The 17145-nt window shown below is 40.1% G+C and overlaps 1 protein-coding gene, 1 long non-coding RNA gene and 1 pseudogene across 4 annotated transcripts in view; 2 read left to right on the top strand and 1 right to left on the bottom strand.

Moving 5' to 3' along the window:
• The window catches only part of LOC146480457 (protocadherin-like protein), a 43061-nt gene that overhangs the window by 19531 nt on the left and 6385 nt on the right, over positions 1 to 17145 (top strand). Inside the window, exons 9-15 of the mRNA XM_085109628.1 lie at positions 757 to 1286; positions 2621 to 4862; positions 5529 to 5987; positions 6858 to 7030; positions 8237 to 8352; positions 9148 to 9428; positions 9609 to 9823. Of these exons, the coding sequence (XP_084965754.1) occupies positions 757 to 1286; positions 2621 to 4862; positions 5529 to 5987; positions 6858 to 7030; positions 8237 to 8352; positions 9148 to 9428; positions 9609 to 9823 (4016 nt within the window). The remainder of the gene's footprint in view (positions 1 to 756; positions 1287 to 2620; positions 4863 to 5528; positions 5988 to 6857; positions 7031 to 8236; positions 8353 to 9147; positions 9429 to 9608; positions 9824 to 17145) is intronic.
• LOC146480459 (uncharacterized) lies at positions 10158 to 15344 on the top strand. 3 transcript variants are annotated; one of them, XR_014864709.1, is made up of 5 exons: positions 10158 to 10482; positions 10690 to 10852; positions 12042 to 12064; positions 13293 to 13408; positions 14241 to 15344. It is a non-coding gene; the product is annotated as an uncharacterized LOC146480459 (long non-coding RNA). The 3 variants fall into 3 exon arrangements; XR_014864710.1 differs by lacking the exons at positions 13293 to 13408; positions 14241 to 15344 and adding an exon at positions 12513 to 12645; XR_014864711.1 differs by lacking the exons at positions 12042 to 12064; positions 13293 to 13408; positions 14241 to 15344 and adding an exon at positions 12513 to 12646.
• On the bottom strand, positions 13368 to 16941 carry LOC146480458 (uncharacterized; annotated as a pseudogene).

Here is a 17145-nt window from a genome sequence, read left to right as displayed (position 1 = left end):
TGTCTTCAGAGGTGTCTCGCGTCCAAGCGATGTAGCGCGTCCGGTTTAAACTGTAGATACTTGAACCCTTATATCAAATTAAAGCTTATAGAGCTGGCTATCCAACTAAACCAAGAATTTTGAAATAAAATGAATTGCCGAATTTTGAGCTCTTTTTTCTCGAATAAATTTTTTTCACTTGGAGGAGCCACTTCAAAGAGCTAAGACTCAAAAGGAATTTGTTCGTTTGCCTTCAAATTTGGACAGTAGCTAGTTTAACATATGAACATCAAAAACGTGTCTGCGAATTTATTCTTTCGAAATATTTTTTCTCCGAGAGCGATTTTTGTACGATTACTCCACATTTTTTTCATTCTATTTCGAAAATGCTCTATAACTTTTCACTGCGATTGAATATGGCAAAACGCAGACAAGTTTTTTTAGCGCTTTGGGTCCGGAAACTGAGGAGCAAATTAAATTAGCAAAAAACAAAATTCACTTTGACTTGTAGCTTTAAAAAGGTGATTCGGACGCTCGCAATTAGAGGTCGTTATAAATTCGACAATTTATTTTATTTCAAAATTCTTGGTATGGTTTGATACTAAGCTCCATAAGCTTTAATTTTATATAGGGGTTTAGGTATCTACAGTTTAAACTGGACGCGCTACATCGCCTAAACGCGAGACATCTCTGGGTAACCTTAATTGCGCTTTAAACAACTGGGTCCCGTTTACTGTTTCGTAAATTGACATTGTGTGCTCAACTTTTAATCAACAGGTGTGAATAGTCAAGTTGGTTACTCACTGGAAACGTCGAAGTTTTCCGAGTCACAGCACTTTACCATTGATGGAAATACAGGGGTCGTGGCAACAAGAAAGTCCTTTGACCGAGAGGACCCTCAGCATCTTCCAAAGTACAATGTGGTCGCCAAATCTCAAGACAAAGGCACGCCACCTCTTTCTAGCAAAGTAACTATAAGTGTTTTAATCGTGGATCAGAATGACCAGCCACCTAGATTCCCCCAACGACGTTATGAAGCTAACGTCCCGGAAGATGCAAAGATTGGGACTTCTATCCGCGAGCTCACTGCAACAGATGGCGACATTGGAGAAAATGCCAGGCTCGACTACTTTGTTTCAAGTGGTGACGCTTCGCAAAATTTCAGAATGGAAACGGTGTATAATCCAAGAAACTATGGAATTCTCATGCTTGATGGAAAGCTGGATTATGAAAGGAAGAAGACGTACACCATTACAGTCACCGCTACTGATAGAAAAGACAGCGATACTGTCACAGTGGTGATAAACGTAAGTAACTCTTCAATGGCTAATAATAATGATGATGATGATGATGATGGTAATAATAATAATAATAATAATAATAATAATAATAATAATAATAATAATAATAATTTATTTCTAGCGCATTACATCAAAATCTCAATGCTCTTACAATGTACAACAATTTAAGGAATACAATACCAATAAAAGTAAATTTGATAAAAGTAGATAAAATAAATTAATGACACATAATGATACATAAAAGTAAATTTAATGAAAGTAAATAAAATAAATTAATGACACATAGAATGACAAGATACTAAAGTTCATTATTAATTAAAAACGTTTTGAGCCTGACTTTAAAAGTCTCAACTGATGGGGCGCTCCGCACATTAAGAGGGAGACTGTTCCATAGTGCTGTTGCACAAGATGAAAGAGCGCGATCCCCACAATTCTTAGTCCTGAACATTGGTCTGTGCAGTCGCAGGTGGTCATAAGCGTTAAAACGAAGACGCCTTAACGGTTAATGAAGATTACTAAGTTCCGCCAAGTAACTGGGTGCTAAACGATTTAAAACTTTGTGGGTAATGAGTAAAATCCTAAACATAGAGCGCTTGCGCACGGGCAGCCAGTGAAGCTTACGGAGAATTGGCGTGTAGAATTACGGTGCATTTACTCAGAGCAAACTTTTCCACGGTGAACTTTACCTGTTCTCAACGATTTTGAAAACTCCTCTAGATACAAAAAGTTAAACGAGTGCCTGTTGAATAAAAAGCAGCAATAAATGAGGGAAACGCGGAACATCTCAAATTGATTATTATACATTATGTTTTTTTTACTTTATTGGGTGAAAGAATTATTGATGAATTTACTCGCCTGTTCCGAAGAAGTAGTGTTTCCAGTCTTATTAGTGAATGTTTACTAAGTGATTGGTTTATAAGACGAGTTTTGGTCCGCCAAAGTATTGTGGTCTGCTCAGCGACTTCCCACAAGGTTGTTCGCGTCTTTGCTTTTGTTTATTGCCTGCTAACCAATACCCTTGTCCGATCCAGCACTTGCTGTCAAGCATTCAGGGCCCAGTTGCTCGAAACATGGTTAGCGCTAACCCGGGCTAAATACCATAACAACCTATAGGTTTTAATACCTCTTAACCAATGGTTAGCGCTAACCATGCTTCGAGCAACTCAGCCCAGGTCATAGTGCTGGGGAGATAAGTGAGTTTGTTTTTGTCACAAACAATGGACCCTAGTCCTGACACAATAAAGCTACTTGATATACAGCTCCAACTGTGTTAAAGATCCTAAAGACCTACAGTTTTTTAGGTTGCAGTGTTGGCTGACGATTCCCTTTTGTCTCCACAGGTTATTGATACAAATGACAATGTCCCTCAATTTTCCGAGCTAATTTATGAAGCACAGGTTGATGAAAACAGCAACTCTGGCATAAAAGTCATAAAGGTTACTGCAACCGATTTAGACAGCCCTAAAATCCAGAGTCCACTGACGTACTCACTTGATGCTGCAGGAAATAAGTACTTTGCAATCAATGCCAATACCGGTCAGATAACTACCGCCAATGAGAAGCTTGATCGAGAAAAGGACCAAATCGTGGTCTTTCTTGTTTTTGCCTTTGACGGGAAGCACAGAGGTCAAGCCTTGGTACGAGTGACCCTTGGCGACGTAAATGACAACGCTCCGTACTTTCCCAACCCTCCTTACGTAGGCTATGTGGAAGAGAATCTGGACCCAGGGACTAGTGTCATGATTCTTCAAGCTGTGGACCTAGATAAGGGTCTTAACGCGGAGTTGGTATACGATCTAGTGGATAACGCTAAAGACAAGTTTGAGATTGATCGCATCTCTGGCATTGTTTCTACCCGTGAAACCCTCGACAAGGAAAGTCCGGAAAACGAGTTCACAATCACTGTCAAAGCTACCGACAAAGGGACTCCTCCGTTAAGTGGAACGGTTACAGCTACCATTAAAGTTTCTGACGGGAACGACCAGTCTCCAGTATTCAATCCCACGGTTTACAATGCTAATGTGAAAGAGGATGCCCTTCCTGGGGTCTTTCTTACATTGGTGCAAGCCACTGATAAGGACGAAGGACCTAACGCAGAGCTAGAGTATACGATTACTGCTGGTAACGACCCGTACGAGTTCTACATAAACCCGAGAACGGGCGCTGTACTCGTATCGGGTATGCTGGACTTCGACCATGGAAAGAAGTGGTACAACTTGACAGTTATGGTAAGTGATCGCGGGAATCCACCACGAGAGGCGGAGAAACCAGCGTTTGTTTACATAAAGGTTATTGATTCTAATGACAACCCACCGATCTTTGTACCTGCCGAGTATAACAAAAGAGTGTCGGAGAGTGTAAGACCAGGAGACACAGTGCTACTGGTGACAGCGGTTGATCAAGACACGGGTACCAATGCCGAGTTCACGTTTGCCATTGCGGAGGGCGACGACTCTGACATGTTTGCCATTAAATCCGATCCAAATAATGGCAGTATCGGAATCATTTACACACTCCTGCAGCTGGATCGAGAGACAGTACCTCAGTACAATCTTACCGTCACAGCTACAGATACTGGTGGACTCCAGGGTGTTGCGTTAGTGCGCATTACCTTAGCAGATGTCAACGATAATGGCCCGTGGTTTGTACCGCGCTACTACGAAGGTTCCATTAAGGTAACCACTGACACAAGCCTTCAACAATCCATCACCACAGTGCGGGCTCATGATCCAGATGAAGCAAGTAATGGACCTCCGTTTGTGTTTACAGTCGAAACAACTGATCCAAAAACCAATGCAAAGCGTTTTGATGTTAGGCCAGATCCTAAAGACCCCCAAACAGCTGTTTTGTTGTACTCTATTGGAGCATTTACTCGACAGGTAACCGAGTGGACACTGACAATAAAGGCTTCCGATAGTGGAAGTCCTCGCAAGGATAACAGTACGTTCGCGTATGTTGAAGTGATTGATGACCAGAACTTGAATGAACCATTTGATGGAAGTTTGACCATTATAGTGAACGCGTATAATGGAGAGTTTGCGGGCGGCATTATTGGGAAGGCCTACTACCAAGACGTGGACTATAAAGGTGATAGGAATAAGTACGCCATGGCCTCTCAAGATTTTTTTACTTTAGATGGAGCCACTGGTGATATCACTGCGAAGGAAAACATTCCTGACGGCCAGTACAGGTTTAGCATTGATGTGGAAGAACAAAAGCAACGCCCTGGGCCTAACTATCCAAAGACTGTGACTTCCGATGTAACAGTCATTGTACAAAGCATCAGCAGCACTGCGATTCAACAAAGCGTTGCAGTACAAATTCTAGCTCTGCGCAAGACCGCCTTCTTTGTGGCAGATTACTACCTTAGAGTGAGAGGGGTTTTGGCCACCATATTCGGTGAAAGTGCCGGTAATATTTTGATATTCAGCGTCCAAAAGGCCCCAAGCAGGCGAGTTCCCGCTGCGGATATATTTGGAGTGGAGATTCAACTAGCTGTTCGGTTGACAGGTGGTTCATTCATGGATAAAACAGAAGTTGTGAGGCTTTTGGTGGCGGGAGAACAGAAGCTAATAGACCTGAGTAAGTTGAGCCAATATTGCCTAAACTTTTAGTCTTAAGGACGGTGCATCCAGTGTTAATATTAAAGTATTTTTGCACAGTTTATGATTATGCGGAAAATAATAGCTTTTAACAAGGGCTTTTGGAATCCCAAAAGAACCTGAAGTGGGGGTAGCCACGCATTTTACAGAAATAATCAAGCAACAATAATTTGAAAAAGCTGTAAACTGCAAAACAGTTTATGCCATATTCCTCCCAAATGAAAGCTTTTAAGCTTATTATCTCCGAAAAGTGCGTGGTTATCTCTAATTTTCGTTTTGGATTTCAACAACCCTTGTTAAGATCTGCTTTTCCTGCAGTAGTGAAAAACTGCGCAAAAAATATCTTTGTTTTAGAAGGCACAGTTCTTAAGAGACCCGCCGATACCAAGATGCGCAGAACATATGCGCAGTAGTAAAATGAAGCATAGTCCTTAAATTATTTAATAAAATTGAAAATGTGAAAAAAAAGAATAACGCTACTTCAGTATACTTCCCGTCTGTACAGACTCGGAAGTGAAAACTGCATTTGACTTGAATGATCCAAGAGGTTTCTCTGCGAAGGCAGTGTTCACTGGTCAGTGAGCAAAGAAATAGGCGTGCATCGATGGTTTCGTTATTTAAATGTGTTCTTTTTACAAATCTACAGATTTGAAGATCGGAGACATCGGCATTGACGAGTGCGCCTACGAACAACAGAAGGTTGGAAAGTGCAATAACAAGGTGGATGCGTCTGCAGCATTTACCGTAGTGAGTGGTGACTTTGGCCAAGTGAATCCTGTCCCGTCCAGCTCTTTGACAGTGGTATCCATGGACATCACACTGAAAGCTGAGTACTCATCAATCATCCCACCAGATAAAAACTGTAAAACAGGGACGCCCTGTCTACACGGCGGCACCTGCCACAATGCTCTTCCCAAGGGTATCATCTGCCAGTGTGGACGGGACTACCGCGGACCTGAGTGTCAGAGCACCACCAGAACTTTCAGAGGCAATTCTTATATCTGGCTGCAGAAACTGGCTGCTTATGAACGGAGCTCAATTTCCTTACAGTTCATGACAGGCACTGCAAATGGGCTGGTACTTTACCAAGGACCTGTGTATGAAGGTAATAGTTATTTCTAGTTATTGTTGAAAGCGTACTCTAGTACTGAGTCATGGTGCTGGACTTGTAGTCCAGAGGTCTTGGCTCTAAATTTCCCTTCCCTCCACTAGCTGGATTTCTCTTGTTGTATAAATAAAGTTGCTATGTTTTCCTCTTTTCAAGAGTAATGAGAAAGAGAGCGGACAAAGACTCTCTTGGACCAACATGTGAATCCATGAGCACCTTAAGAGTATGGTAGACGTTTCAAAATTAACAGACTTAAGGTTCTGAACAGTGAACAAATCTCTTAAAATGAGCTCAGCTTAAGTCCAGGGATTCAAAATCAGATCGGAGTATATCTGTGAACTATAGTTACGACATGGCCCCCTTCGAATATTTCTTAAAAACCTATACCTGTTTGCTGTAAATCGGAAAAAGGGATTGCGTCTTAAAATGGCCGGTTTGTTTCATCTCGACCAAGGCCAGAGTTGAATTTTGGAAGCTTTGATCAAACCTAAACAGTTGGTCAAATGGAGACTGGGGACGAGTTTTTAAATTTTCATTTAATCAGAAATCGGAGTCCATCACAAGAAAGATCATATTAAAATTAGTCAGATGGCAACCAGGTAGAAGGCTCAAAAATTGGAAAAATTAGAGACTGTGAATTAGAGACATTTGCATTGAATTTGGGCCACCTTTTACAGCCTGGTTACAATGAAACATAACCAAACTTGGCAAAGGTACTAATTTTTATGTGGTCATTTTGGTGATGGGTTTAATTTCTTCACATGACGCAATTTGAACAATGTGTAAACTAGGACCCAGTCCCTTTATGAACTGCGGAACGGGCAATTTGCTTGTGTCACTTACTCGCGGTTAACTTTACTCTATCAGGTGCCAATAATGGTCTGCCGGATGTGATGGCATTGATGATTGTAGAAGGTTTTATGAAACTTGTCATCACCCTTGGTCCACATCCCAACGCACCTCTAGAACTGTATATGAACAAGGGAGATCGACTGGATGACAGGAAGTGGCATACCATCCAAATCATTCGAAAACTCAAGGTACGCTAGTCACGAGTTTTCCTGAAAAGACTGTACTTTTAATTGGCTTGCCTTTTTTTTCTTTTTGGTAAACTTGTTTGTTGTGAAAGCCTAGTTAGTTTTCACGAAGCAAGATTTGATGTATTATATATACATGGCAGCGCGAATGGTGACAGGTACTTTTGCTTGTGAACCCCTTCAGGGGCCAGGTTTACCACGCCCTGCTACGTTAGAAGAACATGCAAATTAGTGATCTGAAGGTCGTAGGTTCGACTTCCGTCGGAGGAAACTCGGATTTTCTTTTATGTAATGTTTAAAAAACGAGCAGGAGTGTTTTATTGGGTTTAAAACGCCGAGTGGTTTTAGACTCGATAAAACACGTGCTTCGAGTGTTTTGAACGGCCTCAAAAACGTTCCTGGAAAACCGTGTGTCAATAGAGTGCATAACAATTATGTTTTTGTGAACGTTGGAAATTAGCATACGAGAAAAACACTGCACACTAATAAGGAGTGTTTTATCAGCTGATAAAACACCGCATTATAATGAGGAGGAGGTTCGATATAAAGTCACTACACGTGATATATTATCGATCATTTGATTGGTCAATGGGCGTATGAATTATTAATGAGTTTTTTAATGGCGTATACCTGTGTCACTGACTGAAAAATATGCATCTATCATTATATGTATACCTCTTACTACAAAATTACTAACCGAGTTCGAGCTCCGTACTGTTATTTACGGACCGAGTTTTTTTCCAGTTGATTTATGGCCCAAGCTCGAAGCACGCGGGCCATAAATCAACGGGAAAAAACAGGGATCCGCAACTTACAGTACGGACCGAGAAAGCGAGGTTAGTAAGATATTTATTCTATCTCTGAGGTTAATCGGGCGCGTGGGAAAGGAACAACTTTCAAATTTGACGGGCTGTACAGTGAAATACGGCTCGGAAAATTGACCAATCACACCGCGCGTACTAACTGAGATATATTGTGTACGTTATGCAATATACATCATACATACATATTTTAAAGAAGAACAGCCTTTGTATGGGAATTGAATCTCACCCTGCTACCACCCCGCCGTCTTTTACTTTTAGTATCGTTTGCTTTGCAACATTTTTTTTTCCTCATTCAATATTTATTCATTTTTTTGTCCGCTTTATATCATTCATGTATGGCAAACTATTGTTGAGTCTAAATATTGCATTTTCTTCTTGTTTTCAGAAAGTGACGCTGAGAATTGACAAATGTTCTTACTCTCAGATTTTGGAGGATGATGGCCAAGTTGTTGAAGACAGGTCTTCATGTGAGATCGAGGGCGAAATCTGGGGCTCTTCAATGTAAGTGTCGGTGTATTAACCCGGTATATTAGCACATACTCCTTAGTGTCGGTGATCCTTACTCATAAATAGTCGGTAATCCTTGAATTTGACATGCTGCCGTACAGGGTTACCTGCCTTTGCCAAATTTAAGGACGGTGCCTACTTTTGTTACTGCGCAAACGTTCTGCGCATCTCGAGATACTCGGGTTTCCTATGGGTGCTGCTTTTTAATATAGGGATATTAAGCAGAACTTAGCAAATACTTTTGGTATCCAAAAGGAAAATTGGGGGTAACCATGCATTTTTTCAGAGATAATTAAGCTTCAATTTAGGAAAAGATCCCATACATTGCTTTATATTTTGGCATTTTTTAGAGATATTATTGCTTAATTATCTCTGAAAAATGGATGGTTACGCCCAATTTTTTTTTTTTGGATTCCAGTAGCCCTTGCTAAGATCTGCTTTTGCCGCATAGACATAAACCGATTCGCGCGCGGACAATACCCCCAACACCTCCGCAGGCCATATTGGTAGTGAAAGTTTGAGGGTGAGTTCGTTTGACCCTTCTCCGGAGTAGGAATACATATGACGATGAAAAGAAATTCCTTATAACAGTACAGAAATGGCTTCCCATATTACATAAAAAAAGATAAATTTAACAGCTATTCCACTGATTTTTATTCCGGAATAAGGGCAATCGAACGCAACCTTTGACGCTGCTACCTTTACTTTGACTTGATGGTTGGTTAAGTCCCTGGGACAGATTGATCTTTTCCACGGCTCATTCTATCTGTGCATTTTTTTTCATCGCAGTTACTTGAATGGTTTCGGTCCTCTTCAAGTTGGTGGCGTGGAGAACGAAGTCGCCAGCCCAAAGATCAGCTACACTGGGTTCGTTGGCTGTATCCGAGACATAACCGACAATGGTCTTATGTACGATTTGTTTAACCCATTAAAAGAAGTGAACGCGGAGCTGGGTTGCAAGCTTAATAACCCGTGTCCAAACTGCAATGACCAAGGTTACTGCGAACCTTTGTGGGATAAAGGCATCTGCGTGTGCGATCTTGGTTTCAGTGGACCCACTTGTTCATCAAGTAAGAGAAATTGGTCATTTTCGAGTTGCTTTGAACCTCATCATGAACGCAAGGCTAAGTGCAAAGTTTTTATTATAAAAATTAGTTTTCAAACAAAACTTATTTTATTTTCTCCTAAGGTCATCAGTGGTCAGAGTCAACTGTCCAGTTGTGTTATTAAAACTCGTTTTTTCTTATTAGGAACGCAAGCCAACTGGTACAAGGCCAATAGCTTTACTCAATACCGGGTGAAAACAGCCAAGAGAAAGCGCCGCGAACTTGTTCCTCCACCGGTGTCAATGGCAAATGAATTTTTCACTAACATTGCCCTACAGGTCAGGGTGTCACCTAATTCGTCCGATGTCACCATCTTCTTAGCTTCCAACAGCTTAGGAACCGAGTTCAATAGGATTGATGTGAGTAAAATTTGGCTTTCGTAGTCAACGAGTTTAGTTGTTCAATCTGTCCGGTATGCCACTACAAAAAAATTTACTGAATTACACATCGTGTCTGACAACCTTGCAAAGGATTTATTGCGTTCGACGTAGAAAGAACGCATTCCTAATTGCGTTTGGAATCGAGATTGTATGGGACAATCAACGAATGAATGGATCTTGGGGCGCGTGCCTGGCATCCCCCGCAGATTTTGCAGGGGCGGATGACATCATCACCAACTTGGCAAAGGAAAGAGAGCCTGGGATCGAGATCATCGAACACGCTCCTTAATCTTAGATTATTACTAGTCAGAGCAGATGGGCATTTTGTCTGCGCATGCTCATCAGATAAGCAATCGAACACAAGGTTGGCGCCATTTTGTTCTGTAGAGCGCGCTGTCCGGTTTTGCAAGTGGGCGATCGACGCTTCAGAAACGCTGTCATTGCAAAACGTGAAAGGGAGTAACATTTTTACCAAAAGTCCTATCCCTGAGTGTATTTACAGTTTTTGTTGTCACTTTGGTTGGCGAGATTTTAGCGATCAAAGCGTGAATAGGAATGGTAGTAACGTGCAAAGCAGAGTGGTTTGGTCTGGTTTGACTGCGGATCAAGAAGTGTCTACAAGAAATCAATCGAGTGAGGTTAGTGTCAAGGAGTTGAAGTTTTGTTTTTGTGATTGTAGATTGATTACACGAAAGCTTTCTTTATGTGCACGGTCATGTTTGAGTCCTAAATTTTGATCTTTAACTGATTTTGCTTCAAATTGAGAGTCGATTTGCTTAAAAATTTCACCGGCCCCCCAAGTTTAAATTGTTATAGACAACGTTGTCATTCCTCTCTCCTTTCAGTGGTATACGATCTGAGGGAATAAAAAATGTTCTGCGTTCAAGATTGGTATGCTATTCCACGGCTGTTTTGGGGTATTCGCATCCGGCGAGTTTTTAGTAGATTTTCTGAGACGTGGATCTCTAAACTCCTTGGTCCAGTTGCCGTTCACATCTGCTGTGAAAGGTAAGTATTGATGTACTTTTTTACTGTTTGCAGTTAGACTGCATTAAAATTTAGATGTGGCTTATTATTTTGTGACTGTGTTTTGTCAGGTTCAGTGTCAGTGGTTTCCTTTCTCGAAGTTTGAGCTCGAGAAGAAAAGTAAATAAATCTTTTTTGTTTCACCGTTCCCCCAGTTCCAAATTGCTGTCATTGCGATGGTAATTTATTTGTCTTTCGCTATACTCGACTTATGTCTGTTAAAAAAATGTGCGCTTTACACTTAACGCATTCTTAGAGCCTGTAGTTTCAGCTGCTTTTGTCGCTGTTGTCTTTCGGCGCTTACGCCAACTTGAGCTTACGTAGTTGTTTTCAGAACTTCGAATTGAGCCGCTTCAGTTCTACATGATACTCGGTTCATACGAAATATAAGCTTGAGCTTTTCGGTACTCAACGTGTTGTTTTGAAACCAAACAATGTGACCAGCATGATCATTATACCATAACTTAAACTGTTTTGGGGGAAAATATTGGAAAACTGTTAATAGCTTATCTGGACATTTCAAGAAGGAAGTAATTGATCGAGTGTATATTAAAGCTTACTTCATTTCGTTCGTACACTCCCAATATTTTCGTTTTCTTTATTTCGTCAAATTTATAAAGGGATTGGGGTATCTGTCACGAGAATCTTGTGAGTTAATTACAAAGTGGTAGGTACCAGAAGTACACCCTCAGAAAACTGCATTGTTTATTAATCAAAATACAAATGAATCAATGGATTTCAATATGCCTCTGATACTGGAAAAAGTATCTGGCTTGTAAATAAATCTCTCTATGTACATAATTAAGTGCTTTTGCTAACCCAGTTTTGTGTTAGATGTTTTTTTTTTTATAAGGTCTGATAGTAAAACAAGGTTTTGATGAAAACTCTTTCACAATTCATGACATTACTGGAGCATCAATGATCCCACAAATCAAGGAAACAAGGGTAGACCTTATTTTCTCACCACTGCATAGTGCTGGTGTCAAATTAACTGTAGCCTGTGACGTCTAATTGAACATTCAATCGTCAAACTCAATCATTTGATTGGATTTGATTGCCAAGCCCAATCAAACACAATCAAACTCACAGAAACAGCTAAGAAATCTTTCTGGTTATGTTTGATCAAGTTCAATAGTGTTTAATTAAAACTTTGTTTAATTTGTTTGATTAGATGTCCTGGGACTGTACGTGTAGGTAAGGGAGCAATTTCTGGGCTTAAATTACATTACATAACTCTGCACTCATGATTGTAATTTGTACAGTATGTGCTTAATTCTGTTTTGTTATTAAATTTCTTTCACCTTTTAAGACCTAACACAGCCAAATTTGCGCCATGTAAATGAGTCTGCCAGTCCCGCATGACCATTCCTTTTAGGTATTGCACAAAATTACTGACATTGCCTGAACAGCTTGTAGATATAATGGCCCCCTGTAGACCATGTGAGTGACTTTCAAAAAGGCACATGACAGCATGGTTGAAGCATAGTGCCATTGACTTATCTGGTGGTACTATGAGCACAGCAGCAAACTTTGGATTGTGGCGATGGTGTTGCACAATGTAGTCTTCCAAATGTTGAGGAGAGAAAAAGCCATTGTCTGAAATCATAGTTAGATTCTGAAAGTTTTCATCTTTCTTTTCCAGGACTTGCTTGACATCAAGGTTTGGTTGCTGAGGTGGCAGATTAAAAGAGCTGTATATGTGGTTTCCTTTAAAGAGTAACTGGCTGTAGACTGGTATAGTGTGACTGAGATCTTGGATTTGTTTCGGAATTGGAAGAGATTCTTCAAGGAAATGGAGGCCTGTTAACATGGAAATGATAGTGCAAGCATTGCTTCCAGTCTGTCTCCCACCTATCACTGATTGGCAAATATGGGGGGGCAACAGCCACTCGCTTACATCAAGGTAGTGGTTTACAATGACAGTTAAGTTATTGGTTTGGGGTGCTGGTTGTGTGGCTTGCTGTTTTCTGTTGTTTATCTTGTTTGCCCTGTGCCAGTCACATGTACATGAAGAAGAACTTGGTGTTGAAATACAAGTGGTGTTGGGGCAAAAATTACATGAAATGTTGGAAGAATTGCGAGATCTTCTGTGTCCTCTGACTGGGTGGTGACATTTGGTACAGTGTGGAGGTGCTCTGGATGTAGAAGTACTTTGAGATGGGGGTTGGTAACCATTGGTAATTACATGTGGATGTTGTGGTGGCTCTAAACATGAAATTTCATCGTTGAGTTTCCCAATCACTTTTTCTAATTCATCCTTCTCCATTCCTCTGACTGCCAAATTTTCATTTTCAATTTCATCAGTATTTGAGGCTGTTGTTGGTATTTCACTTCTATCATTTAGCATTTCGGGCATGTCTGATGCGGAATGTAGAATTGCTTGTTTAGCAATTTTACTGAGTTCCTTTACTTTCTGTTGCAGAAAATGTCTACATAGAGGGCAAGATGCGCTTTCCTTAATACAAACATTATGAAATGAGTGGAAGCAACCATTGAAAAGAACCCATTCCTCGTCAGGTTCAGAGATTTCACATTCTGGTAGGTCGCAGGTCTTTGTTGGATCTGGCTTGATTACACAATGGAATCCAAGTGGTAAAACATTTGTTTTCATAGGTTTATCTGAACACACTGTTGGCAATGTTACGTATCTGCTTCTGCCCTCAGAGGAGAATGAACTCTGCCCTGGTGTCTGGGACAGTTGTTTGAATATAGAAGAAAGCAGCTGAGCACATTTAACTTTCAGGAATTGTAGTTGGTTGTGTGAAAATGAAAATTGTTTAGGTGCTGTAAAGAAAGATCTGAAATTACACTGTTTCTCTTTGGATTGGAAAATGGTCTTTGCTTTTTTTCTGAGTTGATCAGCGCTGTCTGAAGACTTTGTTTGTGCACGTAAAATGCTGTGAGTGTTTTCCACTGGGTATTCATCAAATATTGTAATGTAATTACGGAGAAGTTTATAAAGTTCAGGCGAATATTTTCCTCAGTGTGAACACATGTTGATCCATACAAGCGGTGCTTTGTTGTAGTGGCGTCGGTTTAGGCATGTAAACATTATCCAAATTCTAATCATTGCTCTGAAGTACTCTGCAAAGTTATTTAGTTTGAAAGAAATGCTGTAAATGGAAAGGACGAGAGGGATGTAATTGTCCAGTAGATTCAGAAGAGTTCCATACTCTAGATCTTTGAATTTAAAGAACTTTGCCATTACAGTTTGCCGTATGAGTGTCCACCCTCCATAGACAATTTCCAGTATCAGACTCATTCTCCAAGGTTTAGGGTTATCTGCAAACTTGCTTTTGGGAAAAATTGATTCATATACAGATTTGAAAAATGAATGAAAAGAATTAATGACATGTTCTCTGCTGTTTAGGGAGATGTGCAGTGGCCCAATAGTTGGTACAATGGATAGAAGTGATGGGTGGGAAGTCAAGTTCTTGGGAAAGCTCTTATATCCAGAAGCAGTAGTGGACGGATATGAATAAGCAGAATGGTTATGTGAAACACTCGTATCAAAATGTCTATCGATGGCATTGTCCAGATCTGGATTGTGGCTGATGAATTTCTTTAGACACTGGTAGATGATTTGTCTACAATAAAACTGACAAGGCCAATCTCCAGGCTGGATAACAACAAACTCTCTCATATAATCACCTAAGCCTGCACCAATCACTACATCATATGCAGCCTCGAAGTCAGCCTTTGACTTAAGTTGTAATTCAACAAAATCAGCCAGGTGTAGATCATCCATTTTCCTCATGGTCTGAACGTTGTCGCTTTCACAGTACTGGTGTATATTTAGACGTTGTCGTTGTAGTTCAGGGTTGAAAAAAGCTTCTGTAAGCCAGTCTGGCATGATGGAAGCATAAGAACAACTTAGATCATGCATGCTTGATGCAGATGTTATTATCCCATGGCATGATTCTATTTCAATTGCGTTAGGGTCATGCATGAAATTTGCCTGTTGCACAGTAATAGCTGGAATTTGTTTAAATGCCTTAACAACTATAGTACACATTGATTTAGCCTCAGATGCCTTGTCTTCCTGTGGCCTCCGTTTTGTGTGAACTGAGGTGTAGTCATCTATTATGAGGACTAACAGCCACTTGTTTTTTATAGCGTCATCTATGAAATCTTTAAATGACTGGTAGTGGGTTTTAGACATCATATTAACAACATTATTTAGTGTTCTTCTGGCACAGGAGTGTCCCATAATGTGCTCAGTTTCCAACCCTTCTTGGTTGATTTGACTACTCCTGAGATAAAGGGCATGGTCAATTTGAAGGGGGTTACATGCTGGGCTCAAACAATAGCACATGTTATATATAACTGAAACAACCCTTTTTTTGTTTAGGTCTATCCGGTCCGAAGAATGTCTTGATGTTGTCACTGCACTTAGAATGTTATCAAATAACTTTGTAGCTCCTGCAGAAATACAAAACTCCCTGAATGTGTCAGGGTCATACAAATGTGTTTCTTTTTTTGTAATAAATTCACTGTACACTTTGGCTTTCACCATTTGGAGCTCCTGCTTTAAGTCACATCCCACATGAAAAATAAAAATACAATTGATACACTTAATATTGTGACCAGCATTAACTTGAGGTAAAAATGAAAAAAATACCCGTGTTTGATATAGCAGTTATATTTTCCCAATATTGGTCAGCACCACACATTATTGCCAGAATAATTCAATGTAAGGTCAACTGTTTATTTTTAAAACTTTATTAGCTGATTACACAAGGATGTCGTTTGACTACACCTACCCAAATTTTCTTTATGTGACCCTCCTTTTTTTATGCTGCATTTAGCAATGGTTCTACTAAGTAAGGATTTTGAGAAAATTTAAAATAAAAATTAGTGAAAAGAGACTACGTTTGAAAATGAAGCCAGGATGTCTTTGAAACGTAGTCTCTTTTTGCTATCTTTTAGTTTAAGGACAGTGCCTACTATTGTTACTGTGCATACGTTCTGCGCATCGTGAGATACTCGGGTTTCCTATAGGTGGTGCCTACTAATGCAGGAATATTTTGTGCAGTTTAAAACTATACATAGAAAGCAGAACTTATCAAATGCTTTTGGTATCTCAAAAGAAATTTGGGTAACCATGCATTTTTCAGAGATAATTAGGCTTCAATTTAGGAAAAAATCCTATACATTGCTTTATATTTTGGTGGTGTTTAGAAATACTAATGTTTAATTATCTCTGAAAAATGCGTGGTTACCCCTAATTTTTTTTTTTTTGGATTCCAATAGCCCTTCCTAAGATCTGCTTTTCCCGCATAGTAATAAACCGCACAAAAATACTTTGGTATTAATCGGTACCGTCCTTAAATTATGTAGCAATGGTCTTCATAATTATATGGTCCCGATTAAACCAATGCACTATACAGACTCTACTCTTCACCTAAGAGGTGATTTTCAATGCTTTGGATGAAAACAAATAATTTAGTTTACTTACTTTCTGATAAAATCTTTAAATTTTGCTCCATTTCTAGATACTTTTCTTTCGGTAAAACTACCATCTCCCTAGCACTATCTGACTCTGCCTGTTTACTATTACACCAACGCTGTCGCTTTTTAGCCAATCGTCCACGTTCGTTCACATTCATGCCAACAAACTTTCAAACAAAAAGACAAGATTGTGTTAACGTTGACTCAAGGCATGTTTATTTTCTTTAAAGGGATTAGCCTCCTGAATGTTCAACAACAGTAAGCTCATATAACTACAGCTCATACGGACAATGAAAATGAAGCAAAACAAATGGGTTAATGTAGATATAAAAGCTTGTTTCAAAACTAACGTGCTGAAAGGTCTGTCCAGTCCGTCTATGCTCTTGAAGAGCCCTTCGGCATCCTTCGCAGATATCTGCACTTGAACTCGTACTTAGCTTGGCTCCAAAACAATTCTCCAAATCGCTCACGTATGCACTTGCACTTCTAAACTCAGTTTGCTGCGATTTTCTACCACAAACAAGACAACCGTCTTTTGATCTTTTCACACCCTCTGTGTACAGCAAGAGAAGTAAGATGCACTGAATCACGAAAAAACATTTCGCCGCAAAGACCGCCATTATTGTTTACATTCTCTCTCCTTTTTAATCCAGCAAAATGGCGGGAAAACCGCGCCGCGTACGTGCTGAGCAGGCGCATGACAGCGGATAGGCCCATGAGAAGACCCCCGGTTGATCATGCGCAGACAAAATGCCCATCTGCTACTAGTCAGCCACACCTTTGTTTTTGTTTATATGCGAGGGTTTGGCTATTACATTTTATTC

This window comes from Pavona decussata, unplaced genomic scaffold (assembly GCF_977016875.1).
Source record: "Pavona decussata unplaced genomic scaffold, jaPavDecu1.1 SCAFFOLD_53, whole genome shotgun sequence".
Taxonomy (NCBI): Eukaryota; Metazoa; Cnidaria; class Anthozoa; order Scleractinia; family Agariciidae; genus Pavona; species Pavona decussata.
Note: the sequence above shows the minus strand (reverse complement) of the source record. Positions and strands in the feature narration are given on the sequence as shown.